The sequence below is a fragment of the Tamandua tetradactyla genome, chromosome 5 (genome assembly GCF_023851605.1).
Source record: "Tamandua tetradactyla isolate mTamTet1 chromosome 5, mTamTet1.pri, whole genome shotgun sequence".
NCBI lineage: Eukaryota > Metazoa > Chordata > Mammalia > Pilosa > Myrmecophagidae > Tamandua > Tamandua tetradactyla.
In genome coordinates, this window is record NC_135331.1 from 187,701,636 (window position 1) to 187,728,840 (window position 27,205).

The window sequence follows — 27,205 nt, forward strand, 5'->3', positions numbered from 1 at the left end:
AATACACACGAACGCGCGTGCCCTTTGGCTCCTGCTCTGTAGTTCTTTAGTCTGTCGCAGGGCCTCTTTGCATGATTAGATCTCCTCCATCTTTCATTTTTTTTTCCAAGTCAGGTGGTTCCTTAATTTTTGCTCTCATCAAAGCTGAAGGAAGACCTAATCTTTTTGTCAGCTGTTAGGTCGTTAAAAATAATTTTTGATGATAGATCACCATGTGAATTTTGGTATAAAGCACAGATGGAGTTCAAAGAATTGAGTGATGTTGTTACTAAAATAACCTTCCCATTCCCATCTCCCCATTTTATGAACAATTTTTCCTAGTGCATCCTATAAAATTGTAGAAAATAGGGATAGAATTGATGGCAAATCCTGGTTCATCCTAAGAAAAATAATATTTATGTAATAATGAACTGGTTGAAAAAATCTGCCTCATCCATTGCATTGAGAGACTAACTTCCAAAAAACAGTTTACATTTATATTTAATAGTTATTTTGTCAAATTTGTGATATGTTTGTTGTTTTGATAAATTCTGCACTAGTAATAGTATTAATAACTGAAAATAGAAAATGTGTTTTTAATTCTAAGACTTAAAGGAAAGTAAGGACATGTCATTACTTTCAATTTTTGCTCTCTTTTTTCTCAGATAACTATGATAGGGTGAGCAATGAAAGACTTTCAAGTATACAAATATATAAGGTAAAATAATGTCAGGTAAGCGGAATCAATATAAATTCAAGACAAAATACTAATGATGTAAAGTTTAAAGGATGGTGTATCCATGTTTTTTAAATGTATGATAGTAAGTATGGATCAGAATACCACTTGGATTCTATTGGATATATTTAAAAGAATGATGTAAACAACCTTGTTTTTCAAGTTAACATATAATATTCCAGTAACTGTATCCTTTGCAGCTATGTACATTTATCGGGACTACTTTAGATGTTAACTTAAAAAATATGGGAGGGGGCATATTTAGTTTTCAAAATTCTTTTGCAATTCATGAACAAAAATGTTTGAACAGTACTCTCTTATGCTAAATCCAAGCTTTGCCATTTGCTTCACTCTTTCTTTCCCTTTTATTATATCCTGGTAGATCAAGATGAAGGCCTGAATTATTGTGGATTAGCCACCCCTCTTCTGGCACTTAAATGAGCAATTTCACACCTCTTCTTTCTGGTTCATACTTCTATTTCAGTTATGATGCCCTATACCTTTGTTAAAAGTCTACCCGTGCTTTAAGGCTGAACTAAAGTCTGCCTCTTAATAACTTCCACATTCATCTGAGGTGGAAGAAATTGCTTTATCTTCTGTGCCTTTAAAAAAATTAGTTTGTTCCACTTGTATAACACTTATCCTATATTGCCTTATAGGCAGATGCTGAACATTTTTCTTTCCTACATGAATATAAGCTCTGAGGTGCAGAGACCATGTCTTCTATGAGTTTATATCCTTCATGATTCTAAGTATAGAACCTAATACATAGAAGGCAACGTTTATTGAATGGATAAATGAGTGAATTCGATATATCAAAAGAGAAACATTTTCTGATTATTTCAAAGCTCCTTTGATGTGGCTTTCTTATAACCTCTGCTTTGGGAAACACAGGGGATATTGAAATCAGCTGAGTGCAGAGAACCCAATGAGGCAGATCGAGTCAATGCTGAAGAAGCCAGAGCCTGGGAAAATCATTTGAAAAGCTAAACACATGGAGAAGAAATTGAGACTGGATGTGCTAAAAAACCAGGTAGGAATGATTTCGAATGGGATGGGAGGGAAAATGAAGAGCCCAGTCAGTAGATAAACACACAGGCGAGGAAAACTGCAAAGGGGTGGGGATGGAAGGAAGCAAAAGACTAGCTGGACAGAATTTTTGCATTTTCTGATCCAGTCCAGCTCGTACGAATCCACTCTAAGAACTGTATGGCCAGAACAGCTGTACCTTTAATTGTTTTATTACTTTTTTTTTTCACATGAGTTCCAAAGTAATTAAATTACTTAGACAAATAAGGTTTTTTTCCATTCAATTTTCTCTTAGTATTTTTGTTTTGTTTAGTTTTTATTGGAGGATAAAATATTTCCCAGCTTTCCTAAATTTAAAAATAATGTTCCAGAGGACAGCTATCTATAATCTAGAACCTGTGAGTTGTTTCATTCCTCAAAAAGGGCTTTTTAGGGTCTCATAACACTTGAGCCATGTGGCCTGAGATCCCAAATTCAAGCATCATTCTTCAGCGGCACCTTTCCTGCCGGGGCCACATTTGACCCTATACAACCAGGTTTCTGATGAGGAAAGTGTCTTTTGGAGCTAACTGGCCTCACATTCCTAACTCTTTTGTTTTGGCAAAGGGCAACGATAATCCCAAAGCCAGTTGTGCTTGCTTGCCAATACTGCATCCTGAAATGCAGTAGAGAGGGGAAACCCCAAGAATTTCAACTGAAAATTGAATTACAGGAAAGGGTAAGTTAGGCAAAACCTTGTGAGGGGTTTCCAGTCACTTTATGACCCTTATGAGGAAGCAGTACCAAATCAAATTCGGTGCAGGGAAAATTACTTTTGGAAAAATATATGTTAATGAAACTCTGCCTCTTCTGGAGAATGTAGAACATATACTGAGATTTCAAGGTTTTTTTTCCCTCTATTTTAATAGGGAAGCATATATTCTCCTCTTTCATCCATTCCACTGCAGAAATAGAAACACTTGCAAGAGAGGCAGAGACAGAGACAGAGATGAGGGACAGATAACTGTCTAAATCATTGTCTCTCCCTGTCTGTATCTGTCCACACATCTATATATCTACTATCAATCGTTATATATATCTCTCTACACATCTATCTATTCATTGTCATCATATAGCTCTATGTATGTGAACACATGTACACACGTGCAATTCTGTTTCTGTGACCTTTTGATTTAGATCATATAAATCATGATGTCCCATGTATTTGGACTTGACTAGAGAGTCATTTTTCTAAGTCACACAGCACAATAGTCTTTTTCTAATAATAACATATTGACTCAGCAGTTATGAGAAACTTTCTTTGTATGAGGGTTGGTTGATCCAAGAAAAGTGAAATATTTGCAGACCACATTTCTATTAATTTAAAATAAAATCACTTTACTGAATCTCCTGAGGAAAGAATCATACTCTATAATTCAGAATACTTGGTCTATTAAATAGAAGAATATGAATGAAAAATGGATATTCTAGGAGATTACTTATTTCTTCAACAATTATTTATGAAGCATCTACTATATGCTAGGTACTAGCCATTGCACAAAATTGACAAAATATATGCCCTTTTGTGGCTTATATTCTTGGTAGACAATAACAAATGAATGACACATACAATGAGGATAAATATGATGAAGAAAAAGAAAGCAGGATGGGGGTTATAAGTAATGGTGCCTGTATTAGTTAGGGTTCTCTAGAGAAACAGAATCAACAGGGAACACTTGCAAATATAAAATTTATGAAAGTGTCTCACATGACCGTAGGAACGCAGAGTCCAAAATCCACAGGGCAGGCTGTGAAGCCGATGACTCCAATGGATGGCCTGGATGAACTCCACAGGAGAGGCTCACCAGCCAAAGCAGGAATGGAACCTGTCTCCTCTGAGTCCTCCTTAAAAGGCTTCCCATGATTGGATTTAGCATCACTAATTGCAGAAGACACTCCCCTGTGGCTGATTACAAATGGAATCAGCTGTGGATGTAGCTGACGTGATCATGACCTAATCCTATGAAATGTCCTCATTGCAACAGACAGGCCAGCGCTTGCCCAGTCAGATGAACAGGTACCACAACTTGGCCAAGTTGACACCTGTCCCTAACCATGACAGTGCCAAATGAATATTCTTTCTTATGGGATGGTGAGGGAAGGCCTTCCTTTCTAGAAAGCCATGGATTTGGGGAGAAGGGGCAAGATTTCAGGGGAAACAGCCAAGAGTACACACCTGAGGCTATGTGGTAGCAGAAACCAAGAGGCCAGTGAGATCAGAGCTGAATGAGCAAAGGAGAGGACTTTTAAGCCCAGAGAGGAAGCCAGAAGAAAGACAACAGGCCTTGAAGGACATGGGTAGGATTTGGTAGTTTATTCAGAGTAAGCTGGAATCATTGAAGAGTTCTGAAGAGAAGTCAACATAACGTAACACTCTACTCTGCAGAAAGTAGACTGTGGAGCAATTGTGGAAGCAAGATACCCAAAGAGGGACCATTGGAATACTCTATGTGAGAGGTGAAAGGACCTGGCAGGGAAGACAGCAGTAGAAGTGGTAAAAGGTGGGAGGTTCTGGATAGTTTGTGAAGGTAAAGCTAATGGAATTTTGGTGACGTGCAAGGACTCAGAGAGTGTCTTATATACACTACTTCTGAGGAAAACACTCATGAAAAGTTCTAACACATAATACATGAAATCACTGTGGCTACTCTAAGGAGAGAGAATTGAAGCAAGAAGACTAGTTAGAAGGTTATTGAAGTTAACCTGGTGAAAAATAATGGGTACTTAGATCAGAATTTTAATGATGAAAGCAGTAAGGAGGACTCAGATGCCAATATGTTTTGAAGGGCTGTGAGAGATAAGAAAAAGTGAAATAAAAAACCATGCCAAGAGTTTTGGTCAGAGAAAGGTGTTAAAATTTAGGAGATTTAAAACATTTTGCTCTGAATTAAATGTCTTTGATATCTCAAAAGCTGAGTGACCCACAGTCTATATACATCACTGTTTCATAGCGCAGTATGTTCAAGGACTTTCCACCTAATTATGTGACTCTTGAAACAGCACAGGCCTTCTCAGCCTGTAGTTTTAGGACCAGAAGGTGGAAAACAGAATATTGAAGTGTGCGTGTTATTACTTGCTGCATTTTAAAAGACATAACAAGAATGAAATGAATTCAAGCAAGAGTTGACTGGCTAACGAGCATAAATACAAGAGAATAGATAAAGTCCAGAAATCTAAAGCCTCCTAGCTTAAATCTTTGGACACCAATTGGATGAGATAAAATGGAAAAAAAAGCTCACTATGACATCACTTCAATAGTTGGACTCAACTGTGTGGTGAAGATAGAAGAACTTTGGGTGTCATTATTGGCACTTGGAAACTCACTGGAACCAAACAGATTAGAAAACTACTAACTTTGAAATAATTATATTGATAAGGAAACTTTGAACCAAAATCTATCCAGGGAGCCTCTATCCTTGCCAAGGTCTTCACAGTGCCTGGCAGGGTTTCCTTGTTGCCATCAACCAGGAACTGCCATGTGTTCCCTGGTCTTCCCTTTTCCCAGTGGAGGTTTAATAGTGACCATCCTGTCCCTACACAATTGTATGTTGGGTTTCAGGGATGTGGAGGGACGATAACTCACCATTAGTTCATAGGTTACCAGGCCATAAGCTGTCACCTCTGGATCTGTTGGGAAGGACCGGGCATCTCTTAAAGCACCTTGGTTTTGCACTGGACAGTGTTACTTGGTGGAACTTAAACTGGACCACCTGGGGAGGGGGTGAGAATGTCTCTGCAGAGAAAAGCGTAAAAGATGTACAAGGGCCAAAAGGGATCTTGGCAGAGATGGCTGATTTGTGTGTTCCCTTCTATGGTGTATACTACTGGGAGGAAGCACTTCCACAAGTAGCTACATTTACCAGGCTCCTTGATGTCCAGGTGAATCAAATGATTATTTTCAGCTAATGGAATATTTATGAAAGTGATCATTGTCACCAACAGACTGAACTTTAAATAGTGGCCAAGGTATTTCTACTGTCTTTGCATTTTTGCTACATGGAAGCAGAGGACTCATTAACCCCAGGGGATGGCTGGGCCACAATATGGAAGTGGCCTTGGCTCCTAAAATACCATACTGAGAAAACCCATCCTCCAGGGAAGAATACCTGCATCAGGTATTTCTGGAAGCATGAAATAAATCTTTCATGTGTTAAACCACTTAATTCAAGCTACAGCTAGTATAACCCTAATTAATTCAAGATTTAAATTAATGTATCTCACTTATGAAGAGGAAAGCCATTTGTAGTGGTTTGGAACTGCATATATCCCAGAAAAACATGTTCTGAAGTCTAATCCATCTCTGTGGGTGTGAACTCATTGTAAGTAGGATTTTGTGATGAGGCTACTTCAGTTAAGGTGTAATGCCTCTTTTTCAGGATGGGTGTTAATCCTCTTACTGGAGTTCTTTATAAGTGAAACAAATATAGTGAGAGCGAGAGCAAGAGTGAGAGCGAGAGCGAGAGCGAGCGAGAGAGAGAGAAAGAGAAAGAGATGACATTGCAAAGAGAAGAAACAGACCAGCAGGAGCTATCACGTGCCCTGCCTTGTGGTAGAGGACCCAAGGATTGCTGGCACCTGGTCTTTGGGAAGAAAACATAGCCTGTATGATGACTTGATTTGGACATTCTCATGGTCTTAAACTGTAAGCTAATAAATTCCCATTGTTAAAAGTCAATCTATTCTATTGTATCTGCTTTCAGCAGCCTAGTAAACTAAAATACCACATTTTATTAGGTGCCTTCTATTTGCCAGATATATTGAGTGTTAATTAATTTTCATTTCTCAACTGAACCTAAAATACAAGACAGATTTAGATGCTTGCCAAGGTTACCTAGTTGGCAGGTGGCAGGGGATTCAAACCACGTATTGCAGATTCCATTCTTACTCTTAACCATAGTAATAGCATATTGCCATTCTTCAGAAAGAAATGATTGACAGAAATTTCTCAGGTTGGGGAATAATTTAAGGAGATGTTGGTTATTGTATTTTCTGGGTATATTTTAATTAGAATTACCTGCTAAATTTTATACAGCTATATGTGACATCTTAATACAAAATGAAGACTGAATGGAATCCATATGCTATAAGTATTTTCTTTGCCTAGAATAATTAGTAACATTAAGATATTCCTCTTCACATAAATTCCTGTTTAATTTTTACATGAATATTATCCTGGAAATTCCTAACTGGCCTCTCCTGAGATTTAATCTCCTCAGCAGTAAAAGGTAGCCTGATTTTCAGAAATAAATCCTCACTGAGGTATAAGTTCATGCCGAGAGATTTCTTTTCTGCAGTACTTCCACAACAGGTGCTTGTTTCCATTGTTATGTTTTCAAACTGATTAAATTTCCTAATTCTTTTTTAAAAATGCTTTAATCTCAAAGAGTTGACATTTTACTACACTCATCCTCTTAGCCTTGAGCTGGGCAATGGTCCATGGAAGTTCATATATTGAGGGCAGAAGTCAATATCTGAACCTCTGTCAGGCTCCTTGAAATGTCCCCAGACCTAAGGAGCAGAGCAAAGAAACCCCTGTCTCTCCAACCCAACACTGCACATCGACACAAGTCATGCCAACTGGATTTAGGGGTCTGTACAGACATATCCTTTCAAATCCTTCCTTTTAGAGTTACCCTCACTGTAGTTGGTGATTCAGATTGCAAGCAGGCTCACCCACATAAATAAATTGGCCCTTGATCTCAACTTCGTGGTTCCTACATCTCATGGATTCAGCCTTACTCATCATTCCAGAGCTCCCCAAGAGCTCAGAATGTAACATCTCTTATCTCTTTCTGTAAGGACTCTACTTGGTATTTAGATTAGCATTGTTAACTCAAGTACAGAAGCAACATTGATTCTTTAAGGGGTTGCACTTGCCTGTTTGAAAAATTAATAAAGAGGCATGAGGGACTTTACTTACTTGGAAAATTTTTGTACATTTTTTTGTGGGCTATAATATAATTTTGCTGATTGCTGTTACACCATTTTTATTTCTTCTCCTGTCTGTGGACTACAATAGTTCTTTTTTTTTTTAAAAAAAAATAGTTCTCTTATGGCCCTCTTTCTAGTATAAAGCTCATGTGCAGTATCTGTGTCTGAAGCTCTAAGTATATTTGGAAAACTTGGATATCTACTTTAGGTAAACATTCTTTCTATCCTCAGTAATTCATTTTGTCTAGTTTCTTTAGAGAGCAAAAATAAGCAAGACAAATCTTATTACTGAAAGCTCATTTTAATAGGAACAATAAGCTAAAGATCACATAACGTGCCTTGAAAATAAAGCAGCATATGTAGATTACATACAATAAATACTTGCTGAATGACTGTGGTCACACACATGAGGAGCACAGGAGGAAACGATGTGCTCTGTCAGAGAAAATGGAAGTCTGATGAAGGTGTGGAGTCAAAGCTAAGGAAAGTCCTCTTACTGGTCCTGGACCTTCCAGGACTAGAAGGCACTCACCAGGTAGAGAATGAGGAAAGCAGGCCATTCCCAAGCACAGGGAGCTGCTCAAAGCTTGATTCCAAGATGTTAAAATTCGTAAGCTTTTTGGGTAGGAGGTGAGGTATGGCCCAGGATATGTGAATCTGTGGATGGTGTTTGTTAAAGAGTGACAGGAAATGAGATTAGAAAAGGAGATTAAAGCCTGTTCTAGTTTGCTAGCTGCCGGAATGCAATATACCAGAAACGGAATGGCTTTTAAAAGGGAGAATTTAATGAGTTGCTAGTTTACAGTTCTAAGGCTGAGAAAATGTCCCAATTAAAACAAGTCTATAGAAATGTCCAATCAGAGGCATCCAGGGAAAGATACCTTGGTTCAAGAAGGCCGATGAAGTTCAGGGTCTCTCTCTCATCCAAGAAGGCACATGATGAACACAGTCATGGTTTCTCTCTCGGCTGGAATACGAAGTGAATACGGCGTCATCTGCTAACTTTCTCTCCTGGCTTCCGGTTTCATGAAGCTCCCCGGGAGGTGTTTTCCTTCTTCTTCTCCAAAGGTCACTGGCTGGTGGACTCTCTGCTTCGTGGTGCTGCAGCATTCTCTGCTCTCTCTGAATCTCTCTCTCCAAAATGTTTCCTCTTTTATAGGACTTCAGAAACTAATCAAGACCCACTCAAATAGGTGGAGGGAGACATGTCATCCCCTAATCCAGTTTAACAACCATTCTTGACTAAATCACATCAACCAGGGAGATGATCTCATTACAGTTTCAAATATACTGTATTGAATAGGGATTTTTCTACCGTTAAGAAATGGGATTCATATGAAAACATGGCTTTTCTTAGGGGGCATACTTCCTTTCAAACCAGCCCAAAGCCATATCAAAAGTTGCATGAAAACTGAGAAAAGCAATGGGAGGCAGCATGATGAAATATAGGTTGCAGAGTTCTAGGTATCTGGATATTGGGGACAGACTGTTTGGGTTAAGCCACAGGAATTTCATTGTCTCAAATTTTTGGAGGGTAGGGGTCCAAAATCCAGGTATTGACAGGCCACACTTTCTCTGAAGTCTGTAGCGCTCTGGTGGTGGCTGCCAGCATCCAGGAGTCAATCTCTGCCTCTTCCATGCGGCCATTTGTCTTCTTCAGTCTCCTACTGCTTCTATTGCCCTGACCTGCCGTGTCCAAATGTCTTCTTGTGAGAACTCTATTCATGGCGGAGTGAGGCCCACCCTGATCCAGGCTGGCCTCATCTTAATAGGATATTTGAAGGTCCCATTTGCGAATGAGTTCACACCTACAGGATGGAGGGTCAGAAGTTGAACATGTCTTTGTGGGGGATGTGATTTGATCCATAGCAATGGTCTTTCATTTTCCTTTACCTTACTCTCGGAACTTTTTCACTGATATGTTGAGCTTTGGAAATTCACTTCAGTCTCTGCTTCTCTGACTCTGACCCTTGGTGCTTACTCTGTTAGCATTTGGAGTCACCTCTGAGTTTTCTGCATTATGGATTTGGGCAGGAGGTATTTGCTGCCATCCCACCCCCCATGATGAACCGGTACTGGTTTCCACAAAGGTCATCCGAGGTAAGTATATTTGTTTCCTATAGCTACCATAACAATTTCTAAAAAACTTGGTGAGATAAAGTAACAGAAACATTCTTTCACAGTTCTGGAGGCCATAAATCAAGGGGTGTCTCCAGAACTGAGCTCTCTCAGAAGGCTCTGGGGAAGATTCACCGCCTCGCCTCTTCTGGCATCTGGTGGCTCCAGGCATTTCTTGGCTGTGGCTGCGTCACTCTCGTCGCTGCTTCCCTGGCCACACTGCCTTCTCCTCTTCTACAGTTCTTCTCTCTGCATGTGTATCTGTGTTTTCTCCCTTCACCTCTCTCGTACAAAGCTACCTGTGTTAGCATTTAGGGCTCATTGGAAAATCCAGGTGACATTCCTCATCTCGAGATCCTTATCTTAATTACATCACTGAGGAAATAGTTACAATTTCCAGAGGTTAGAGATTGATATCTTTGGGTTTCTGTTATTCAAACTTCTATAGTAAGTTTGATTATTTTCCTTTTACAGATGAGTAAACCAAGATTCAGTAGGATTGAAGTGATTTACCAAAAGTTTGATGGCTAATAAATGAATTATCTAAGATTTCAGACTGTATCTTGATACCAAATTCCTTTACTCTGCCATGTTATTTTCAATTTCACATGTAGCATGTATTAAACTCCTACTATAGTGTGTCTCTTATTTCAAACCTTACAACATCCAGTAAAACGTTTTTATTCCCATTTTATTTTTTAAAGCTCAGAATGATTAAACTGCAAATGTAATAACTTGCCCAGAATCATAGCTCTGCAGAGCTAAGGTTTGTAACATAGGTCTGCCCAGTATGTTTGTCCGTGTCTTTATTCATCTGGAAAATGTAGTCCTGAAAGAAGAGAGCTCCGAAGTCTTATCTAGCTTTAAAAGATCTCTATTTCTTTTATAGGTTTTAAACAGTATTTTCTCTTACATACAACATTCTCCATAAAATATATCTGTCTATAAAAGTTTGCATATATGTTTGACAAAAGGAATTGCTTTAATTGCTTTCTTTATTCTATTTTTTGAAGAGGACTAGATTGGTCCTCTTTATTTTGGTCCAGGTTAATATTTGAGTAAAATCACCAAGCTAAAGAAGTCATGTTTCATGTAAAAGCCGATGTGTATCTTTTGACAGTCATTTATTTTTTCACTGGATTATGACATTTTTTTTTCACTTTGTCACAGATGTTTGAGAGAGAACTCCCCCACCCCCACTTATACCTTTTAATTAATTCATCTGTCACCTCTGTAACAATTAAATCTATAGATTATAAACATTGGGAATGCAAATGAAATAAGACACAGTATTATACTTTAGGAATTCACAGTCTAGTTTAAGAGCCAGGCAAACAATTAAATAAATCATTAGATAATCTGGTAAAGACAGTGATAAAGATGTATACAGCAGGCTGCAGGGTTCAGAGGGGGCGGGTAACTGGTCAGAAGGAAGGACTGCCAAGAACTGTTAGTGCTTCTTGTTTACCAACTGAAAGTGACTTTGTAACAGCCTCTTAGATTCCTTTGTTATGACCGTTCTGTAAATATTTATAAATTAGATGGTCTTTTTTAAAAAAATTTGGAATAATGCTAGCTACCAACCCGAAAACAATTTGACCTATAAATTCTGGTAAAGTATGAAAGAGTACAGTAGTCACCCACATCGGCAATTCAGTTGTTTTACTATGTTTGCTGCCAGGAAATTCCTTCTTGTATCTGACCCTCATCTCTCAGGCAACCCTAGTCAATTTCCTCTCCTTCAGGCCTTTGCAGACAGAGCTCACCAGGATGCAAAACTCATCACAAAGTCTTCCTTTCTGAGCACTCTTCTCGAGTCTTTATTCTGACTCAGGACTTTTGAAAATCCTTTTATTTCTGGAGAATGGCTTAGTAAACCTTTCATACTTGTTCCTTTACTAAATCTTGAATTTGTTGTACCTTCAAATTAGGGCTGATACTTTCTGAGAATGAATAGTTTATTTCAATATATAAATAATATACCTGAGATGTATCCTAAGAAGTATTTTCACAGTAAAATATACTTGGTTTTATGTATGCTTGCTTTAATTGATTTAGAGCATTGATTTTTAAATAATATGGGAAAGATTTAGTACCTTATACCAAAAACTGAAATTATGAGGTTATTGAAAATCTAACTTTGATTATTTCAAAGACTACCTCATCTCATATGGCAAGTGCAAAATTTGTACTCAGCTGAAACACAAATGACATGAAACAAGGTAATTCTTGGTATTGCCTAATACATTCTGGGCAAAAGTTTAGTTTCTGAAATGGAAGAAACTGTCAACTCAAGATATTATCTATATTAAACTCTTTGTATATAAGTGCTCCTTAAGAGCTCCATCGACTTTTCCCTGAGGCTTATCTTGAAGGTTGATGAAGCACTTAAAAGTTAGATTTAAATTTTAGACTTGGCAGTGAATCAGAGACGGTGTTTACCCTTGTTATTTTATTGTCTTCATCCTCAAAATCCTTTATTAAGCACCCATGTCCTTTAATTTATTTGCTGTCCCTAGGCTTGAAAAATATTTAATTAGACACAGGATCCAATTGAGATTACCAGTGTTAAAAAGTAATATAGTAGAAAAGATGAACAAGAAAAACAAAGAAAGAAAAAAGTTATATAGTAACCATAGGCACTTGGCAAAATTAGTTTACTTTAGAAGGAGAAGCATTCGAGTCCCTGTGTTACAAAACGAAAGGGCACTTGTTTTTTCTTTCAACCTAAGAAATGGTGGCTCCTTAATATACATCATTTTAAATAGAGTATGTTAAGGGAAAGAGAATTATTATTTATTAAATTCCTAATATGTACTCTATAGGTAACTATATATTTTACACAGGGAATATCAGTTAATCCTTAAAACAATCATACTTTATTGAGTATGGTGGGTTTTAAATCCTTTCCTTTTTTTCTGACATGAGGAGAGATCCTTCCAACTTTCCTAGGACTTGCCGATTGTGGGTAAAGTTGCGAGTAGAGAATTATTTCCATGGAAGGTTCTGCAACTTTTAACAGATTAACATGGCTCTTATTGCTTACTTCAGCACTTAGAACAGTGATCTCAAACTCCTGAGAGCCTACATTTAACTTTGAACATCTAAGAATGATGATTGCTTTGCTTTCAAGTAGTTGCCACAATGGAGCCTTTAGCAAAATGGTCCCACTTGGCTTTCATGGCTCTGCTCAGCCTTTCCAGATCCCACATGATCAACACTGCATGTTCTGAGAATCTTAGATGATTGATTTTGAAAATTTCCAGTTCTCTTAGGGAATGTACTGACACTGTTCTCAGAAATTTTCCCGATGCCCAATTAAATTAGATTTTTACAAATGAGGCTGGTCTGGGCTGAGTTAGATTTAAGGCTAGTGGGTATCAATATGTGGGAAGTTCTTTTATGTTTTTTCTCTGTGGTTGTTATAACTCACACGTCCAGAATTATCCTGTTTATAGCAAGCTTGTATTTGTTGGGTGCCTGTGAGAGAACAACAGGAGAAAAATGTTTCCAAAATGATTGGGTTTTGGCATGCACATGACCTGAATTGCATTACTAGCGAAGGAAAATCTTACCCTGATGTTATACTACTTTTATGAGAGCCCCCTTCTTCCTAATCATATTTTGTATGTGTTGAAGTAACTTGTTAGAGACATTGAGTGGAAACTTTGGGTCATAAAAAACAGAACTCCCTTCCTCTACTTGTTAGATATGTTTATGAAGTGAAATTATTTAGTGGGCCTCCTGTTTTCCTTACACATATAACCTAGTTAAATTTGGGATGTGAACTTAAATAGCATTTGGATGATTGCCCAGGTATGAGGAATCCTTTGGGATTCTGGTTGGATGATACTGAATTCACAATAAACTTTTGAGTTAAAAGGAACATTTAATTCCTCATGATGCATTCCCAAATCTCGTTAGTTACTAGTTTGCTCTAATAGTAAGCAAACTTCCACAGACTCAAAGATTAGGCTTGAAAAACAGCTCCCCAAATTTAGCCCTCATTGTCTTAATCCTGATTAATCTTTTTCAGGTTTGTCTGAAACAATATTTTCTGCTTCTTCCTTACCATACAAAATATTAATGTTCCTTAAGAAGAGACCCTCTTGAAGCATAATTGCAATTTTCTTGTCAATTCTGTCCTTAATTAAGAATCCATGAGATTTGAATGTTTGGGACAGAATCTATTTGCACAATAAGGTCCTGCACAGTTTTTCATCAAATGTGAATTCTCTCTAGTTTATATCATTATGTGTCCTCTGTAACTCTGTTCCTTGGGCAGGAATAGCTTGTGCTCTTTTCAAAGCAGTCATTTATTTTCCTCTCATTTCTCTTGGTTATTTAATTGAAGCAAAATTAAAGTGGCAATAACATAGTAAAGAATTTTGTCTTGTTGAATTCAATATTTTGCTTGGTTTCTGCAGTGTCTGCAAGGGGCCAGTTCTCTGGAACCATGGATCCTTTTTGGTAGAATTAGTTGTACTAAAATAACAAAAACGGGTGGTGGCTAGGTGGTCTCAAAGTGGAGAAAGTTCAGGAGTCAGCAAGAAGGGAGGAAAAGCCCCTGTCTGGAGGCAGGATTGAACTTTTTTAACACATATCACAGCAGCTGGCACAGGGACAGTAGCAAAGACTCAGAGAGCTGAGAAGATGGCATTGAAATAATTAGAACGAGTTGGGACAGGTGTCAAAAAGAGTTAGAACACGGTGGGGTTTGAACACATGGCAGTAGAAGTATTTGAGGGTGCTGTAGCAATGGTGGTAGCTGAAAAGATTCAGGCAATGATGAAGAGGAATGCAGTGCTTCCTTTATAAGCCTGTTGTACCTCTGACACTAATTCTGTTAAAGAAATCTATCAACGAATTAGGTCACTGTTGATGAGTACAGCAGAAAGCTAACCATAGAAACAATCTTAGGGAACTCAAAGTTATGGTTCCCACTTGCCCTCAAGAAAATCCTGAATTTGTTGCGCAGAGGTGAAACATCCTCTCCAGGGAGACTCGAAGAATGCTGGATCCACAGGAAATGTTCCTTCTGTCTTTAATGTGCCAACTCTCTTTAGGACTAGATGAGAACAGGTGGGTTAAGGTGAGCAAAGGCAGTTTTGAGCTGCTGCGAGACAGAATTAGGCTATAAAACCTGACACACAGCTCTCCTTTCTGGGGACTGTCCCTGGAGGGTGATTGAGGCCACTACAGCAGGAATACCTCCCCTGCTGTTGGGTGGCTGTCTGTGAACTACTCTTAGCCCCTTCTATTCCCCATGTGTTTCTCCAGGCTTTGTGTTTTTTTCAACATTTGCACATCTAATCATAATTTAGCTTAGCTCACCGCTTCTGGTTAGTCACTACTGATATTTGCTTGCAAAATCAGTGTTCTTCAATGTAGGTAGTTGGCATCATCTCCCACTTTAATTAAAGAAATGAGAAAAAGGTTTTGTGATTTCGCTTATTGTGTCAGTGAGTATAATTTCAAATTCACCCAAAAGAAAACCACTCAGGACAAACAAATTTTGAATCTAGACATCTTTTGAACATTTCATTTTGAAAGAGTTTTTCCCTATTATAATGGTCGAATAGCTAGCTGTGTAGGCGTCATCATGATTTGAATAGCAAACAGATTTGAGGATATTATTAACTTGATCATTAAAGGCTCATAGAATCTCAGAAATAGAAGCTATTCATGAGGTTTCAAGATAGCCCGTTGCATTTTTTGAATAGCTCTATTTTAAGAAGTTCCTTATTTCCTTTGAGCCTAAATATGTCACTTTAAAACATCACATATTTATTCCAATAGATTCTATTAGAATCTACTTACCACATGATTATTTTTCAGATATTTGAGATTTCATATTCCCAGGTGTTTTGTTTTTTTTTCCCTTAACAATATTTCCTTTAGCTGTATACAATTTTAGCATGCTATTACAGAAACTTTATTATCTGTGGTCATTCCTAGATTTACCCCAAACTGTCATTTTTTAAAAATATATGTGTCAACAAAACTGAATGCCATGTTTTAGTCAGTAGAATATCATGTCTCCTATTTTGAATATTTCATTTCTATTAACATCCAATGAAACCAATGGATTCATTCATTTCTTTGTTTTCACTTCTATTTTGGTACAGGAGCTATATTACTATTTTGACTCCTGTTGAACTAATACTGAATTTTGTTTCTTCAATGATAACTTTCATTCAACTGGATCTTTTTCATCTTAAAGATGCATCATTGAGATTTTTAAAATATATGTTGATAACTGTGGTTTTTTTTTATTGAAGTACAATTTTACTGAGATATATTCACATAACATGTAATCATCCAAGTGTTCAACCAGTGATTTACAGGATCAGTCTATAGTTGTGTATTCATCACCACAATCAATTTCTGAACATTTTCTTTTCTCCAAAAAGCATAAATAAGAAGAAAATAAAAAGAACACCAAAACAACCCATACCCATACCCTTTGTCTTCCACTATTATTTATTTATAGTTTGTCTTTACTTTCTTACTCATCTGTGCACACACTGGATAAAAGGAGCGTCAGTTACAAAGTTTTCACAATCCAATGGTCACACCATGAAAGCTCTATAACTATACAATCATCTTCAAGAATGAAGGCTACTGGAACACAGTTCAACAGTTTCAGGTATTTCCTTCTAACTATTCTAATACACTAAAAAATAAAAACAGATATCTGTAAAATGTATAAGAATATGCTCCAGAATGACCTCTTGACTCTATTAGAAACCTCTTAGCCACTGAAATTTTATTTTGTTTCATATCTCTTCCTCCCTTTCATCAAGAAGTCTTTCCCAATTCCACAAGGCTAGGGTCAAGGTCATTCCTGGGGTCATGTCCCATGTTGCCAGGGAGATTTATGCCCCTGGGAGTCATGTCCCATGTAGGGTGGGGGCAGTAGGTTTACATGCATAGTTGGCTGAGAGAAAGAGGCCACATCTAAGTAATAAAAGAGGTTCTCTGGGGGTGACTGTTAGGCATAACTGTAAATAGGCTTGGTTTCATCTTTGCAGGAATAAATTTCATAAGGGCAAGCTCCAAGATTAAGGGTGAGGCTATTAAATTGGCAGTCCCCAGTGCTCGTGAGAATATCAGGAATTCCCCAGGTGGGGAAGTTTAACATTTTCACTTTTTTCCCCCAGTACCTCAAGGGGACTTTGCAAATCCTTTTTTTTTTTCTTCCCAGATTACTCTGGGATGTATCAGAGCATCACACTAACCTGTACAAACTGACAAGATCTAACTCCCTATTCAAGGTTCCATGTAATTATGGCGATTGAATAAACTGACCATACAAGTTAAATTAGCTAGTGTGCTACAGAAATATAAATTTTGCACCAAATAAACATCTCTTCCTTTGGTCTCAAACAGACATTGAAGTTTTAAAACCTGTCAACATCATCCTTTACCCTTTAGTCTGATTTACCTTAGATCTAACTTGATGAGCTTCATTAATTTCTCTAATTGAAGTCTGATCTCTTTTTCAGATTTTTTTCTTTACAGTTACTATGTAGGGTAATGCTGACTTTCATAGCTGCAGAACAGTAGCTCTGAGGCTCAGGTGTCACACAGATACTTGAAATTCTAGGGAATGACCAGGTTACACAAAGAGAGCTCAGTATCTCAGAATTTAGAAATAGCCATTACTAATGAGGCATACATGTGAAACTGCTGTAACAGCTTGTAATCTAGGAACCTTTACAATAAGCCTTCCCCTGATAACCTATGCTCTTGAATTAAATCCTCAAGCATTTGAGAATTATAGTTAGTCCATGTTAGTGAGGTATTATAATATTCGTCTTTTCATTTCTTGCTTATTTCATCCAACATACTGTCTCAAGATTCATCCACCTGGTTGCATGTCTTACAACTTAATTTCTTCTTGCAGCCTCTCAATATACCATGTATTTTTACACCATTTTGCCCTTCCATTCATCAGTCGATGTACCTTTAGGCCACCTCCAGCCATTGCAAATCATGAGTACTGCAACCATAAACACCAACAGTGTACAAATATCCATTTGTCCCTGCTTTTGGGACAAATACTTCTTCCAAGTATCTACCTAGTGGGGTTGTAGAATCATACGGCGGCTCTATACTTAGCCTCCTGTGGGCCCACTACGCTGCCCTCCAGCTTGGCTGCACCATTCTATTTCCCTACCAATACTGGATAGGTGCATCTCTCTCCACATTTTATCCAGCACTTGCATCTTTATGTTTATTTTTTAAACAGTTTTAGTCACACACCAGACAATCCATCCTAAGTAAACAATCAATGGTTCCCTGTATAATCACATAGTTATGCATTCATTACTGTACTCTATTTGACGACATTTCCATTTCTTCTGCAAAAAAAGAAGAAAAAAATGAAGAATAAAAAGTAAAAAAAAATAAATAAATAAAAAGGAGAAACAACAGCAATACCAAAAATCCCAAAATATCCCTCCCTTTATTCCCTCCTTATAGATATTTGGCTTTGGTATATTGCCTTTGTTACATTTAATGGAAGCATTTTACAATGTTACTGTCAATTATACACCTTGGTTTGCAATGATTATATTTTTCCTGTATACCATTCCATTTTCAATGCTTTGCAATGTTGACATTCATTTGTTCTTATGTAAAAATATTCTTAAATTTGTACCTTTAATCACCATCATATTCCTCTGTAGGTTTTGCTGTTATATAGTCCCAGTCTTTATCGTCTATCTTTCCTTCTGGTGTCATACATGCCCCTAGCCTTCCTCTTTCAACCATACTCATACTCAGCTTTGTTTAGCTTACTTATAGTGCTGCCATCAGATAGCATTGTACTTTCCATTTCTGGATCTTCAAATTGATCCTGTTGAACATTCTATGCTCCTTCAGCATCAAATGTCCAATCTCTACCATCTTTCTATCTCCTGTTAACCTGTGTTCACAAAGTTCACTCAATGTTAACTCATATTAGTGAGACAATAGTATTTGTCCTTTTGTCTCTGGCTAGTTTCACTCAACATGATGTCCTTAAGTTTCTTCAGCATTGTTGTTTGCATCATGACTTTACCGTGTACCCTTACTGATAGTCTTCATTTCTACACTCCTCTCCAAACCTCTCTTTCCTGTCTTTTCCTATCTGCCTGTAATTTTCCCTTTAGCATTTCTTATAGAGCAGGTCTCTTATTCACAAACTCTCAGTGATTGTTTGTCTGAAAATATTTTAATCTCCCTCTCATTCTTGAAGGACAGTTTTGCTGGGCATAGAATTCTTGGTTGGCAGTTTTTCTATTTCAGTATCTTAAATATTCCTTACCACTGCTTTCTTACTTCCATGGTTTCTGCTGAGAAATCTACACATAGTCTTATTGAGCTTCTTATATGGTATGTGATGGATCACTTTTCTCTTGCTGCTCTCAGAATTCTCTTTGTCTTTGACATTTGCCAATCTGATTAGTATGTGTCTTGGAATAGGTTTATGTGGATCTATTCTGTTTGGGGTACACTACACTTTTTGGACCTGTAATTTTATTTCTTTTATAAGAGATGGGAAATTTTCAGTTTTTATTTCCTCCATTATTCTTTCTGCCCCTGTTCTGGTTTGAAAGGATTTATGCACCCCAGAAAGGCATAACTTAATCCTAATCCAATCGTACGGGGGCAGTCATTTCTTTTAAACCCTATTCAGAGCTATATGGTGGAAACTTGATTAGATTATCTCCATAGGGATGTGATTTGCCCAATTGTGGGTTTTAACTTTTGAATAAAGGGAGATGTGACTCTACCCATTCTACATGGGTCTTGATTAGTTTATTGAAATCCTTTTAAAGAGGAAGGATTTTGAAGAAAGCTTCAGAATGACAAGAGAATGACAAGAGCCAAAGTCCATGCAGCTGGAGACCTTTGGTGATGAGGAAGGATTATGTCCCCAGGAGCTTTGTGAGATGGGAAGCCTGGAGAGAAAGCTAGCAGATGTCACCATGTTTCCAGTTGCCTTTCCAGTTGAGAGAGAAACCCTGAACTTCATCTGCCTTTCTTGAGTGAAAATAACCTCTTCACTCAGTAAAGGTAGCATTGGTGCCTTAGTGTGGACATTTTTATAGACTTGCTTTAATTGGGACATTTTCTCAACCTTAGAACTGTCAACTAGCAACTTAATAAATTTCCCTTTTTAAAAGCCATTCTGTTTCTGGTATATCGCATTCTGGCAGCTAGCAATCTAGAATAGCCCCCTTTCCCTTCTCTTCTCCTTCTGGGATACCCATAACACATATGGTCATGTGCTTCATGTTGTCATTCAATTCACTGAAGACTCTGCTCATATTTTTCCCATTCTTTTCCCTATCTATCCATTTGTTTGTAGGATTTTAGATGTTCTGTCCTTTAGTTCACTAATTTTGTTCTTCTGCCTCTACAGTTCTGCTGTTGTAAGTCTCCACTGTGCTTTACATCTCTTCTGTTGTGCCTTTCATTCCCATAAGTTCTGCCATTTGTATTGCAAATTTTCAAGTTCTTCTTTACAGTTGCCCAATGTCTACTTTATGTCCTTCTTCTGTTTTGTCATATCTTCCCTCAACTTGTTGATTTGATTTAGCATGCTTATTTGAACATCTTTAATTAGTTGTTTCAACTCCTATATCTCTTTGAAGTGTTAGTTTATTCATTTGACTGAGCCATAGCTTTGTTTTTCCTAGTATGACATAATTTTTTTCTGGTGTCTAGGTATCTGATTTCCTTGATTAGTTTATTCTGGAGATTATTTTCACTCTTTTACCTAGGGTTTTCTTGTTGATTGGCTTTGTTCTCTGACTGTTCTTTGACATTCAGTTCAACTTTTTCTAGACTTATAGCTTTTGTATCGCATCAGAATTTCTCAGCTCTTGTTTTTCTGGTTCTTGCCCTGCTTATATGGAAACTTTTTTGAGGAGGGTTTCCCCAGAAATGATTGACCCCGATAATATTTTCCTAGACCAGACAGGCCCAGGTCTCAGGAAGACAGTGCAATCATTTTCAAGTTTCCCTGAGAGTGAGACCCAGCAAATTGTCAGACTTGCCTATGAAACCTCTAGACTCTGTGCTTTTTCTTTCCTGCCCAGTAGGTGGTACTTGTAAGGCCATCACTCCCTATCACCATAAACTGGTGTGGTTCCTTTAATTAGCAAGCCATTTCCATGCCAGAGTCTGAGGGAGAAGGCAAGCTCAAGCTATTTCTGTTTTCATGCCCCTGGAGTCTGAATTCTCTGAATGAGGGTTACCACTTAAGCTGCCCACTCCCTGTCCTTTCTTGAGGATATCTACTATTGAGGTAGTTCTTTCCTTCACTTGAGTAGTTATGTTTCTCTCAGACATATCTTGGGTCAGTGCTGATAACTGAAAATGTCTGAGGCTTTCTATAATGAGCTACTTGGAATAGTTTAAGAAAAAAAAAGAAATCCCTTTTTAGAGCCAGTCCCCAGTCCCCAAGTTTTGCCAGTCAAGAGCTGGAGTTAGTACCTGGTTCTTGGTGCCCCCATTCTTGGGGAATAGCCCTTTTCCAATATTCTGAGTTCAGCTGACTCCAAAAACCTCCATTTCTTCTTCATTTTTTTTCCCCATCAGCCCTACCTCCTCTCTGACAGGAGAGACTGCAGAGTTTCTTTTCTGCTTGCCCTGCATTTATCTGTCCTTAGAGCTTGTTTTCTTGAGTCCAAATTTGTTAATTAAAACTGCAATTGGAGCTCTATTGAGCTACCTCCCTTTGCTCCTAGTAGAGACTGCTTCTTTTTCCCACAGGGAAGTGTCTCCCACACAGCCTGCTGTGCCAGTTGGGGAGCGGTGCTAGCCTCTGAAGTATGGGGGCTCTACTTAAATTCTGTACTGTGATCTCAGCTCTTCCACCCAATCCTGACTGGTGTATTAGGTGTGTTTGGTCATGGATATCCCCCAAAGAGTTTTTCCAAACCATTCCTGGCTATTTGCTAGCTACTTTAGAGGACTAACTAAATTCCACAATTCCCTACACCACCATCTTTCCCTGCCTTGAGAACTGTGTTTTTAATCATTTATTCACTCACTCATTCACTCATCATAAAACTCATTCATTGTCTACTATGAATGTTTAAGTGCTATGTCAGGAACAAGATATAAAAAGTTAAACCAGAAAGATAGTTCATTATTTACCTCATGAAGCATTCATATTGGGTAAATTTCATCTTGTTAGGTTCATTTCATTCTGGCCCAATGGTTCTCAACTCAGGGTGGTTTTGCTGCCTGGTACTTTTGGCAAGGTCACAAAGGGAGGAGTGGGGTTTACCACTAGTAGTTTGTAGGTAGAGCCCAGAGATGCTGGTAAACATTGATAATGAACAGGAAGAACCTGAGAACAAAGAATGACTCAGTCAAAAATATCAATAGTGCTGCATAGTGTATTCCTATAGCGTATCTCAGAAGATGCACATTCTAATATTTTGTCATCAATAAATAAAATGAACCTATCTTTTATGTCTTTTCTCAAGTGGCTGGTAAAAATGCTTATCAGAAAAATTAAGGACAAACCACAGTGAAACAACATTAGACAATATTTCCTCAATTGAGTTTTCCATTAGTCAGTTCTCAAACAGCACTGTATGCAATCAGACAATTTACTTAATTGTACTGATATCATCCTGGATGTATTTCTTCTCCTTGTCAAGGATTTCTTAAATGATTTTGTCAAATGTACTCAAGAAAATAATGACAGAAAACTTCCAAAATTCAATTAAAGATATGAATATACATATACATATTCAAGAAGCCCAGCAAAATTCAAAAAGGGTAAACTTGAAGAGAATCATGTCTACAGACATAGTAGTTAAACTGTTGAATGCCAAGGACAAAGAGTGAGTTCTGAAATCTGCAGGAAAAATATCAGTGAATTATGTACAAAGGAGCCTCAATAAGACCAACTGTACATTTCCCACCATAAACCTAAAACATGGAGGCAGAAAAGCAATGGGATGAAATATTTTTAAAGTGCTGAGAGAAAACAATTGTCAATTAAAAATTTTATATCCAGTGAGAGTGTCTTTCAAAAATGAGGGCGAGATTAAGACATTCTGAGATTTTTTAAAAATGAGGGAATTTTGTCATGATTAGACCTGCCCAGGAAACAGTGGAGTTCTTCAGACTGAAAAGAAGGGATGCTAGACAGTGGTTTGAGGCATCATAAAGAAATAAAGACCTCTGGTAAAGGTAACCATATGGGTAATTATAAATGCCAGTACTATAGTGTTATATCTTTTTGGTACATACTTCCATTTTTTAGAAACTCTTCTTATAGTTTCTAAAACATAAATGCATAAAAGTAGTGATGAATTTATGGTTTTGGACATACAATGGATAAAGATATTTGTAACCAGTACAACAACAACAACAGCAACAACAAAACCCCACAAAACTGGGAGGGGATAGAGAGATATAGGGACGGTGCTTGTATATGCTATTAAACTTAAGTTGATATCAAATCAAATGTGATTGTTATAGACTTAAGATGTTAAATTTAAACCCAATGGTAGCCACAAAGAAAATGTATGAATTATATATACAGAAAGAAATGAGAACGGAACTCAAAATGGTAATGAAAATCAAATAAATATGAAAGTATGCTTTAACATAATAATGAGTGACAATAAAGGTATAAGACTTACAAAGACAAAATAGCAAAGTGGAAGAAGAAAATTCTGCATTTTTAGTATTGCATTAAATGTAAATGGATTAAACCCTCTAGTCAAAAGGCAGAGATTAGAAGAGTGGATAAAAAGCAGGATCCAACTATTTGTGATTTTCAAGAAACTCACCTAAATTCAAAGACACAAAGAAGGTGAGAGTGAAAGGATGGAAATAATATACCATGCAATGAGTAACTGACTGAGACCTTGGGTAGCTATATCAATATAAGATAAAATAGGCTTTATGGCAAAACTTGTAAGACACAAAAATGGTTATTATATAATGCTAAAAGGGTAAATTTGACAAGAAGGCATAAGAATTATAAATATATATGAATGTAATGACAGAGCCCCAAAAATATGTGGAGCAAATATTAACAAATTTGTAGGGAAAAATAGATGGCTCTATGTTATTAGGAGGAATTTCAAGTACACCAATTTCAATAGTTCAATAGTGGATAAAATATGTAGACATAAGGACAATAAGGAAATGAAATTTGAACAATAGTATAAACCTACTAGACCTAACAGAAATATATAAAACACTTCTCCAACAGCAGCAGAACACATTCTCTAGTACTAGGTAAGAATGTAAGTCTCAATAGATTTAAAAATATTGAAATCATACAATGTATCTTCTTTGACCACAATTGAATGATACTAGAAATCAATAATGTAAGGAGAACTGGAAATTTATAAATACGTGGTAATCAAACAATACACTCCTAAGCATCCATTTTGTCATAGAATAAATCACCTAGATGTAATGGACAAATTCCTAGAAACACACAAATTACCTACACTGTCTGAAGAAGATATACAGTATCTCAGCAGACCAATCACAAGTAAAGAAATTGGAACCAGTACTTGAAAATCTCCCAACCAAGAAAAACCCAGACCAGATGCTTGCACTGGAAAGTTATGCCAAATGTTTCAAGAAGAATTAGTACCATTCCTGCTCAAACTCTTCCAAAAAATTGAAGTGGAGGGAACATTTCCTAACTCATTCTATAAGGCTATCATCACTCTAATACCAACTCCAGAAAAAGATACCGCAAGAAAAGAAATTGCAGGCTAATATCCCTTAAGAATGTAGATGCAAAAACCCTCAGCACAATATTTGCAAACCATATCCAATGAAATATTTAAAAAATTATGCACCATGACTAAATAGGATTTATCCTAAATACGGAAGGGTGGTTCTACATTATAACAAAGGGAATAACACACAAGTATCTTGGTAAAAAAATGGTTTGAAAACTTAGAAGGACACTTCCTCAATGTGATAAAGGGCATATATGAAAAACCCACAGCTATAACATCATACTCAATGGTGAAACTCTGAAAGGTTTCTCTCTAAGATCTGGAACAAGAGAAGGATACCCCCAACACCATTGTTACACAGCATTGTATTAGAAGTTCTAGTCAGAGCATTTAGGAAAGCAAAAGAAATAAAAGACATCCAAATTGGAAAGGGAGAAGTAAAGCTTCCCTATTTATAGACAACATGATCTTATATGTAGAAAATACTGAAAAATCTACAGCAAAACTAAGAGAATTAATAGACAAATTCAGAGGAATAGCATTGTATAAGATCCAACATGCAATAACCAGTAATGTCTCTGCACACTAGTAATGGACAATCTGAAAAGATAACCAAGAAAAAATTTCCATTTACAATAGCAATTAAAAGAATAAAATATCCAGGAATAAATTTAACCCAAGGATGTAAAGGATTTATACATGGAAAACTACAAAACATTGCAAAATTAATCAAAGAATTTAAAATAAATTGAAAGACATTCTGTGTTCATGGGAAAATACTAAGATGTCAATTTTATCCAAAGTGGTTTCCAGATTCAACACAATCCTTGTCAAAATCCCAACAGACTTCCATGCAGAAATGGAAAACCAATCATCAAATTTATATGGAAGGGTAAGGGGGTCCTGGATAACCAAAAAACATCTTGAATAAGAAGTTGGAGTGCTCACACTTCCATATTTTAAAACTTAATATAAAGCTACAGGAATTAAAAAAAAAAGCATTGTGTTACTAGCACAAGGAAAGACATATAGACCAATGGAATAAAATTGTGACTTTAGAAATAAATTCTTACAACTATGGCCAATTGATTAATTTATTCTGAGTTACGGGATTATACACTCATAAGACCAATTGATTTTGACAGAGGTTACAATTCTAACTAATGGGGAAAGAACAGTCTGTTTAACAACTGTGCTTGGAATACTGGATAGCCTTATGTAAAAAATGAAGGCAGTTCCCTACCTTATACATTGAAAAAAATTAACTCAAATTGGGTTAAAGACCTAAAAATAAAAACCCAAAGTATAAAATTACTAGAAGAAAGCAGGGAAGCATCTCCTCGTCTTTGTGTTAGGCTATGCTTTCTTAGATTTTATACCAAAATCATGGACAATAAAAGAAAATAGATAAATGGGACTTCATCAAAATTTAAAACTTTTGCACATCAAAGTACTTCATCATGAAAGTAAAAAGACAACCTACACAATGGGAGAGACTATTTGGAAACTACATATCCAGGAAAGGTTGACTAACCAGAATATATATATAGAAATCCTACAACTCAAAACCAAAAGGCAAACAACCCTATTAAGAAATGGGCAAAAGACTTGAATGGATGTTTCTCCAAAGAGATAAACACATAACTAATAAGCCCATGAAAAGATGCTCAACATCATTAGTCATCAGGAAAATGCAAATCAAAACCACAATGTGATAACTTTTCACACCTACTAGAATGGCTAATATTTAAAAAATGGAAAATTGTAGGAATTGGAGAGGACGTGGAGAAATGGGAACACTTGTTCATTGATGGTAGAAATGTAAAATTGTGCAGCTACTGTGGATAACAGTTTGACAGTTCCTCAGAAAGTTAAGTATAGAGTTATCATATGTCCAATATCCCACTTCTAGGTGTATACTCAAGAGAATAAAAGCAGGGACTCCTGATGTTTGTGCACCAATGGTGTTATTCACAATTACCCCAAAATGAAAGTTACCCAAAGTGTACATCAACAGATGAAAGGATAAAAAAATGTGGTATATGCATACAGGAGAATATTTTTCAGCCGTAAGAAGGAATGAATTTCTGATACATGTGACAACATGGCTGAACCCTGAAGACATCATGTTGGGTGAAATAAGTCAGACACTAAAATCATATATTGTGTGTTATCATTGATATGAAATAATTAGAATAAACAACTTCATAATATCAGAAACTAGAATATGGCTTCCAGATGCTAGAATGAGTATAGGGAATGGAGAGCTAATGCTTATTTGGTAAAGAATTTCTGGTTAGGGTGATGGAAAAGTTTTGGGGAAAGGATGGTGGTGGTGTTAATCCAGCATTGTGAATGCAGTTAAACCACTGAATTATAAATTTGAATGTTGTTTAAAAGGGAAATATAACTTTTACAAATGTTACTAAATTAAAAATTAAAAAAATAAAAACGTTAGAGGATTGTACAACATAAAAGTGAACTCTAATGTAAACTATGGATTATAGTTAGTACAATTATAATAATATCATTTTATCAATTGTAACCAAGTTTCACGAATTCAAAGTTTTAATAAGGAGTAAACCTGCATGTGTGAGGGGGTGGGGTCTATGGGAAGTCTTTATTTTCTGCATGTTTTTTTTCCTAT

The 27,205-nt window shown here is 36.9% G+C and overlaps 1 protein-coding gene and 1 long non-coding RNA gene across 21 annotated transcripts in view; one reads left to right on the forward strand and one right to left on the reverse strand.

Annotated features, from left to right (window-relative positions):
- LOC143685172 (uncharacterized) overlaps positions 1-27,205 on the reverse strand; it is a 189,050-nt gene that overhangs the window by 151,519 nt on the left and 10,326 nt on the right. For 16 of the 19 annotated variants that reach the window (XR_013176437.1, XR_013176433.1, XR_013176436.1 and 13 more), the window contains exon 2: positions 21,989-22,184. Coding sequence is in view for 2 of the 19 variants with exons in the window: in XM_077162830.1 (XP_077018945.1) it covers positions 21,989-22,000 (12 nt within the window). In the remaining 17 variants the exon portion in view is untranslated. Of the gene's footprint in view, positions 1-5,366; positions 5,517-17,313; positions 17,438-21,988; positions 22,185-27,205 lie in introns of those variants that run through there. The other 3 variants (XR_013176444.1, XR_013176445.1, XR_013176443.1) reach the window with 3 other exon arrangements.
- Positions 642-10,248, forward strand: LOC143685176 (uncharacterized). Of its 2 annotated transcripts, none has more exons than XR_013176449.1 (3): positions 642-712; positions 1,610-1,748; positions 9,704-10,248. It is a non-coding gene; the product is annotated as an uncharacterized LOC143685176 (long non-coding RNA). The 2 variants fall into 2 exon arrangements; XR_013176450.1 differs by having other exon boundaries at positions 642-697.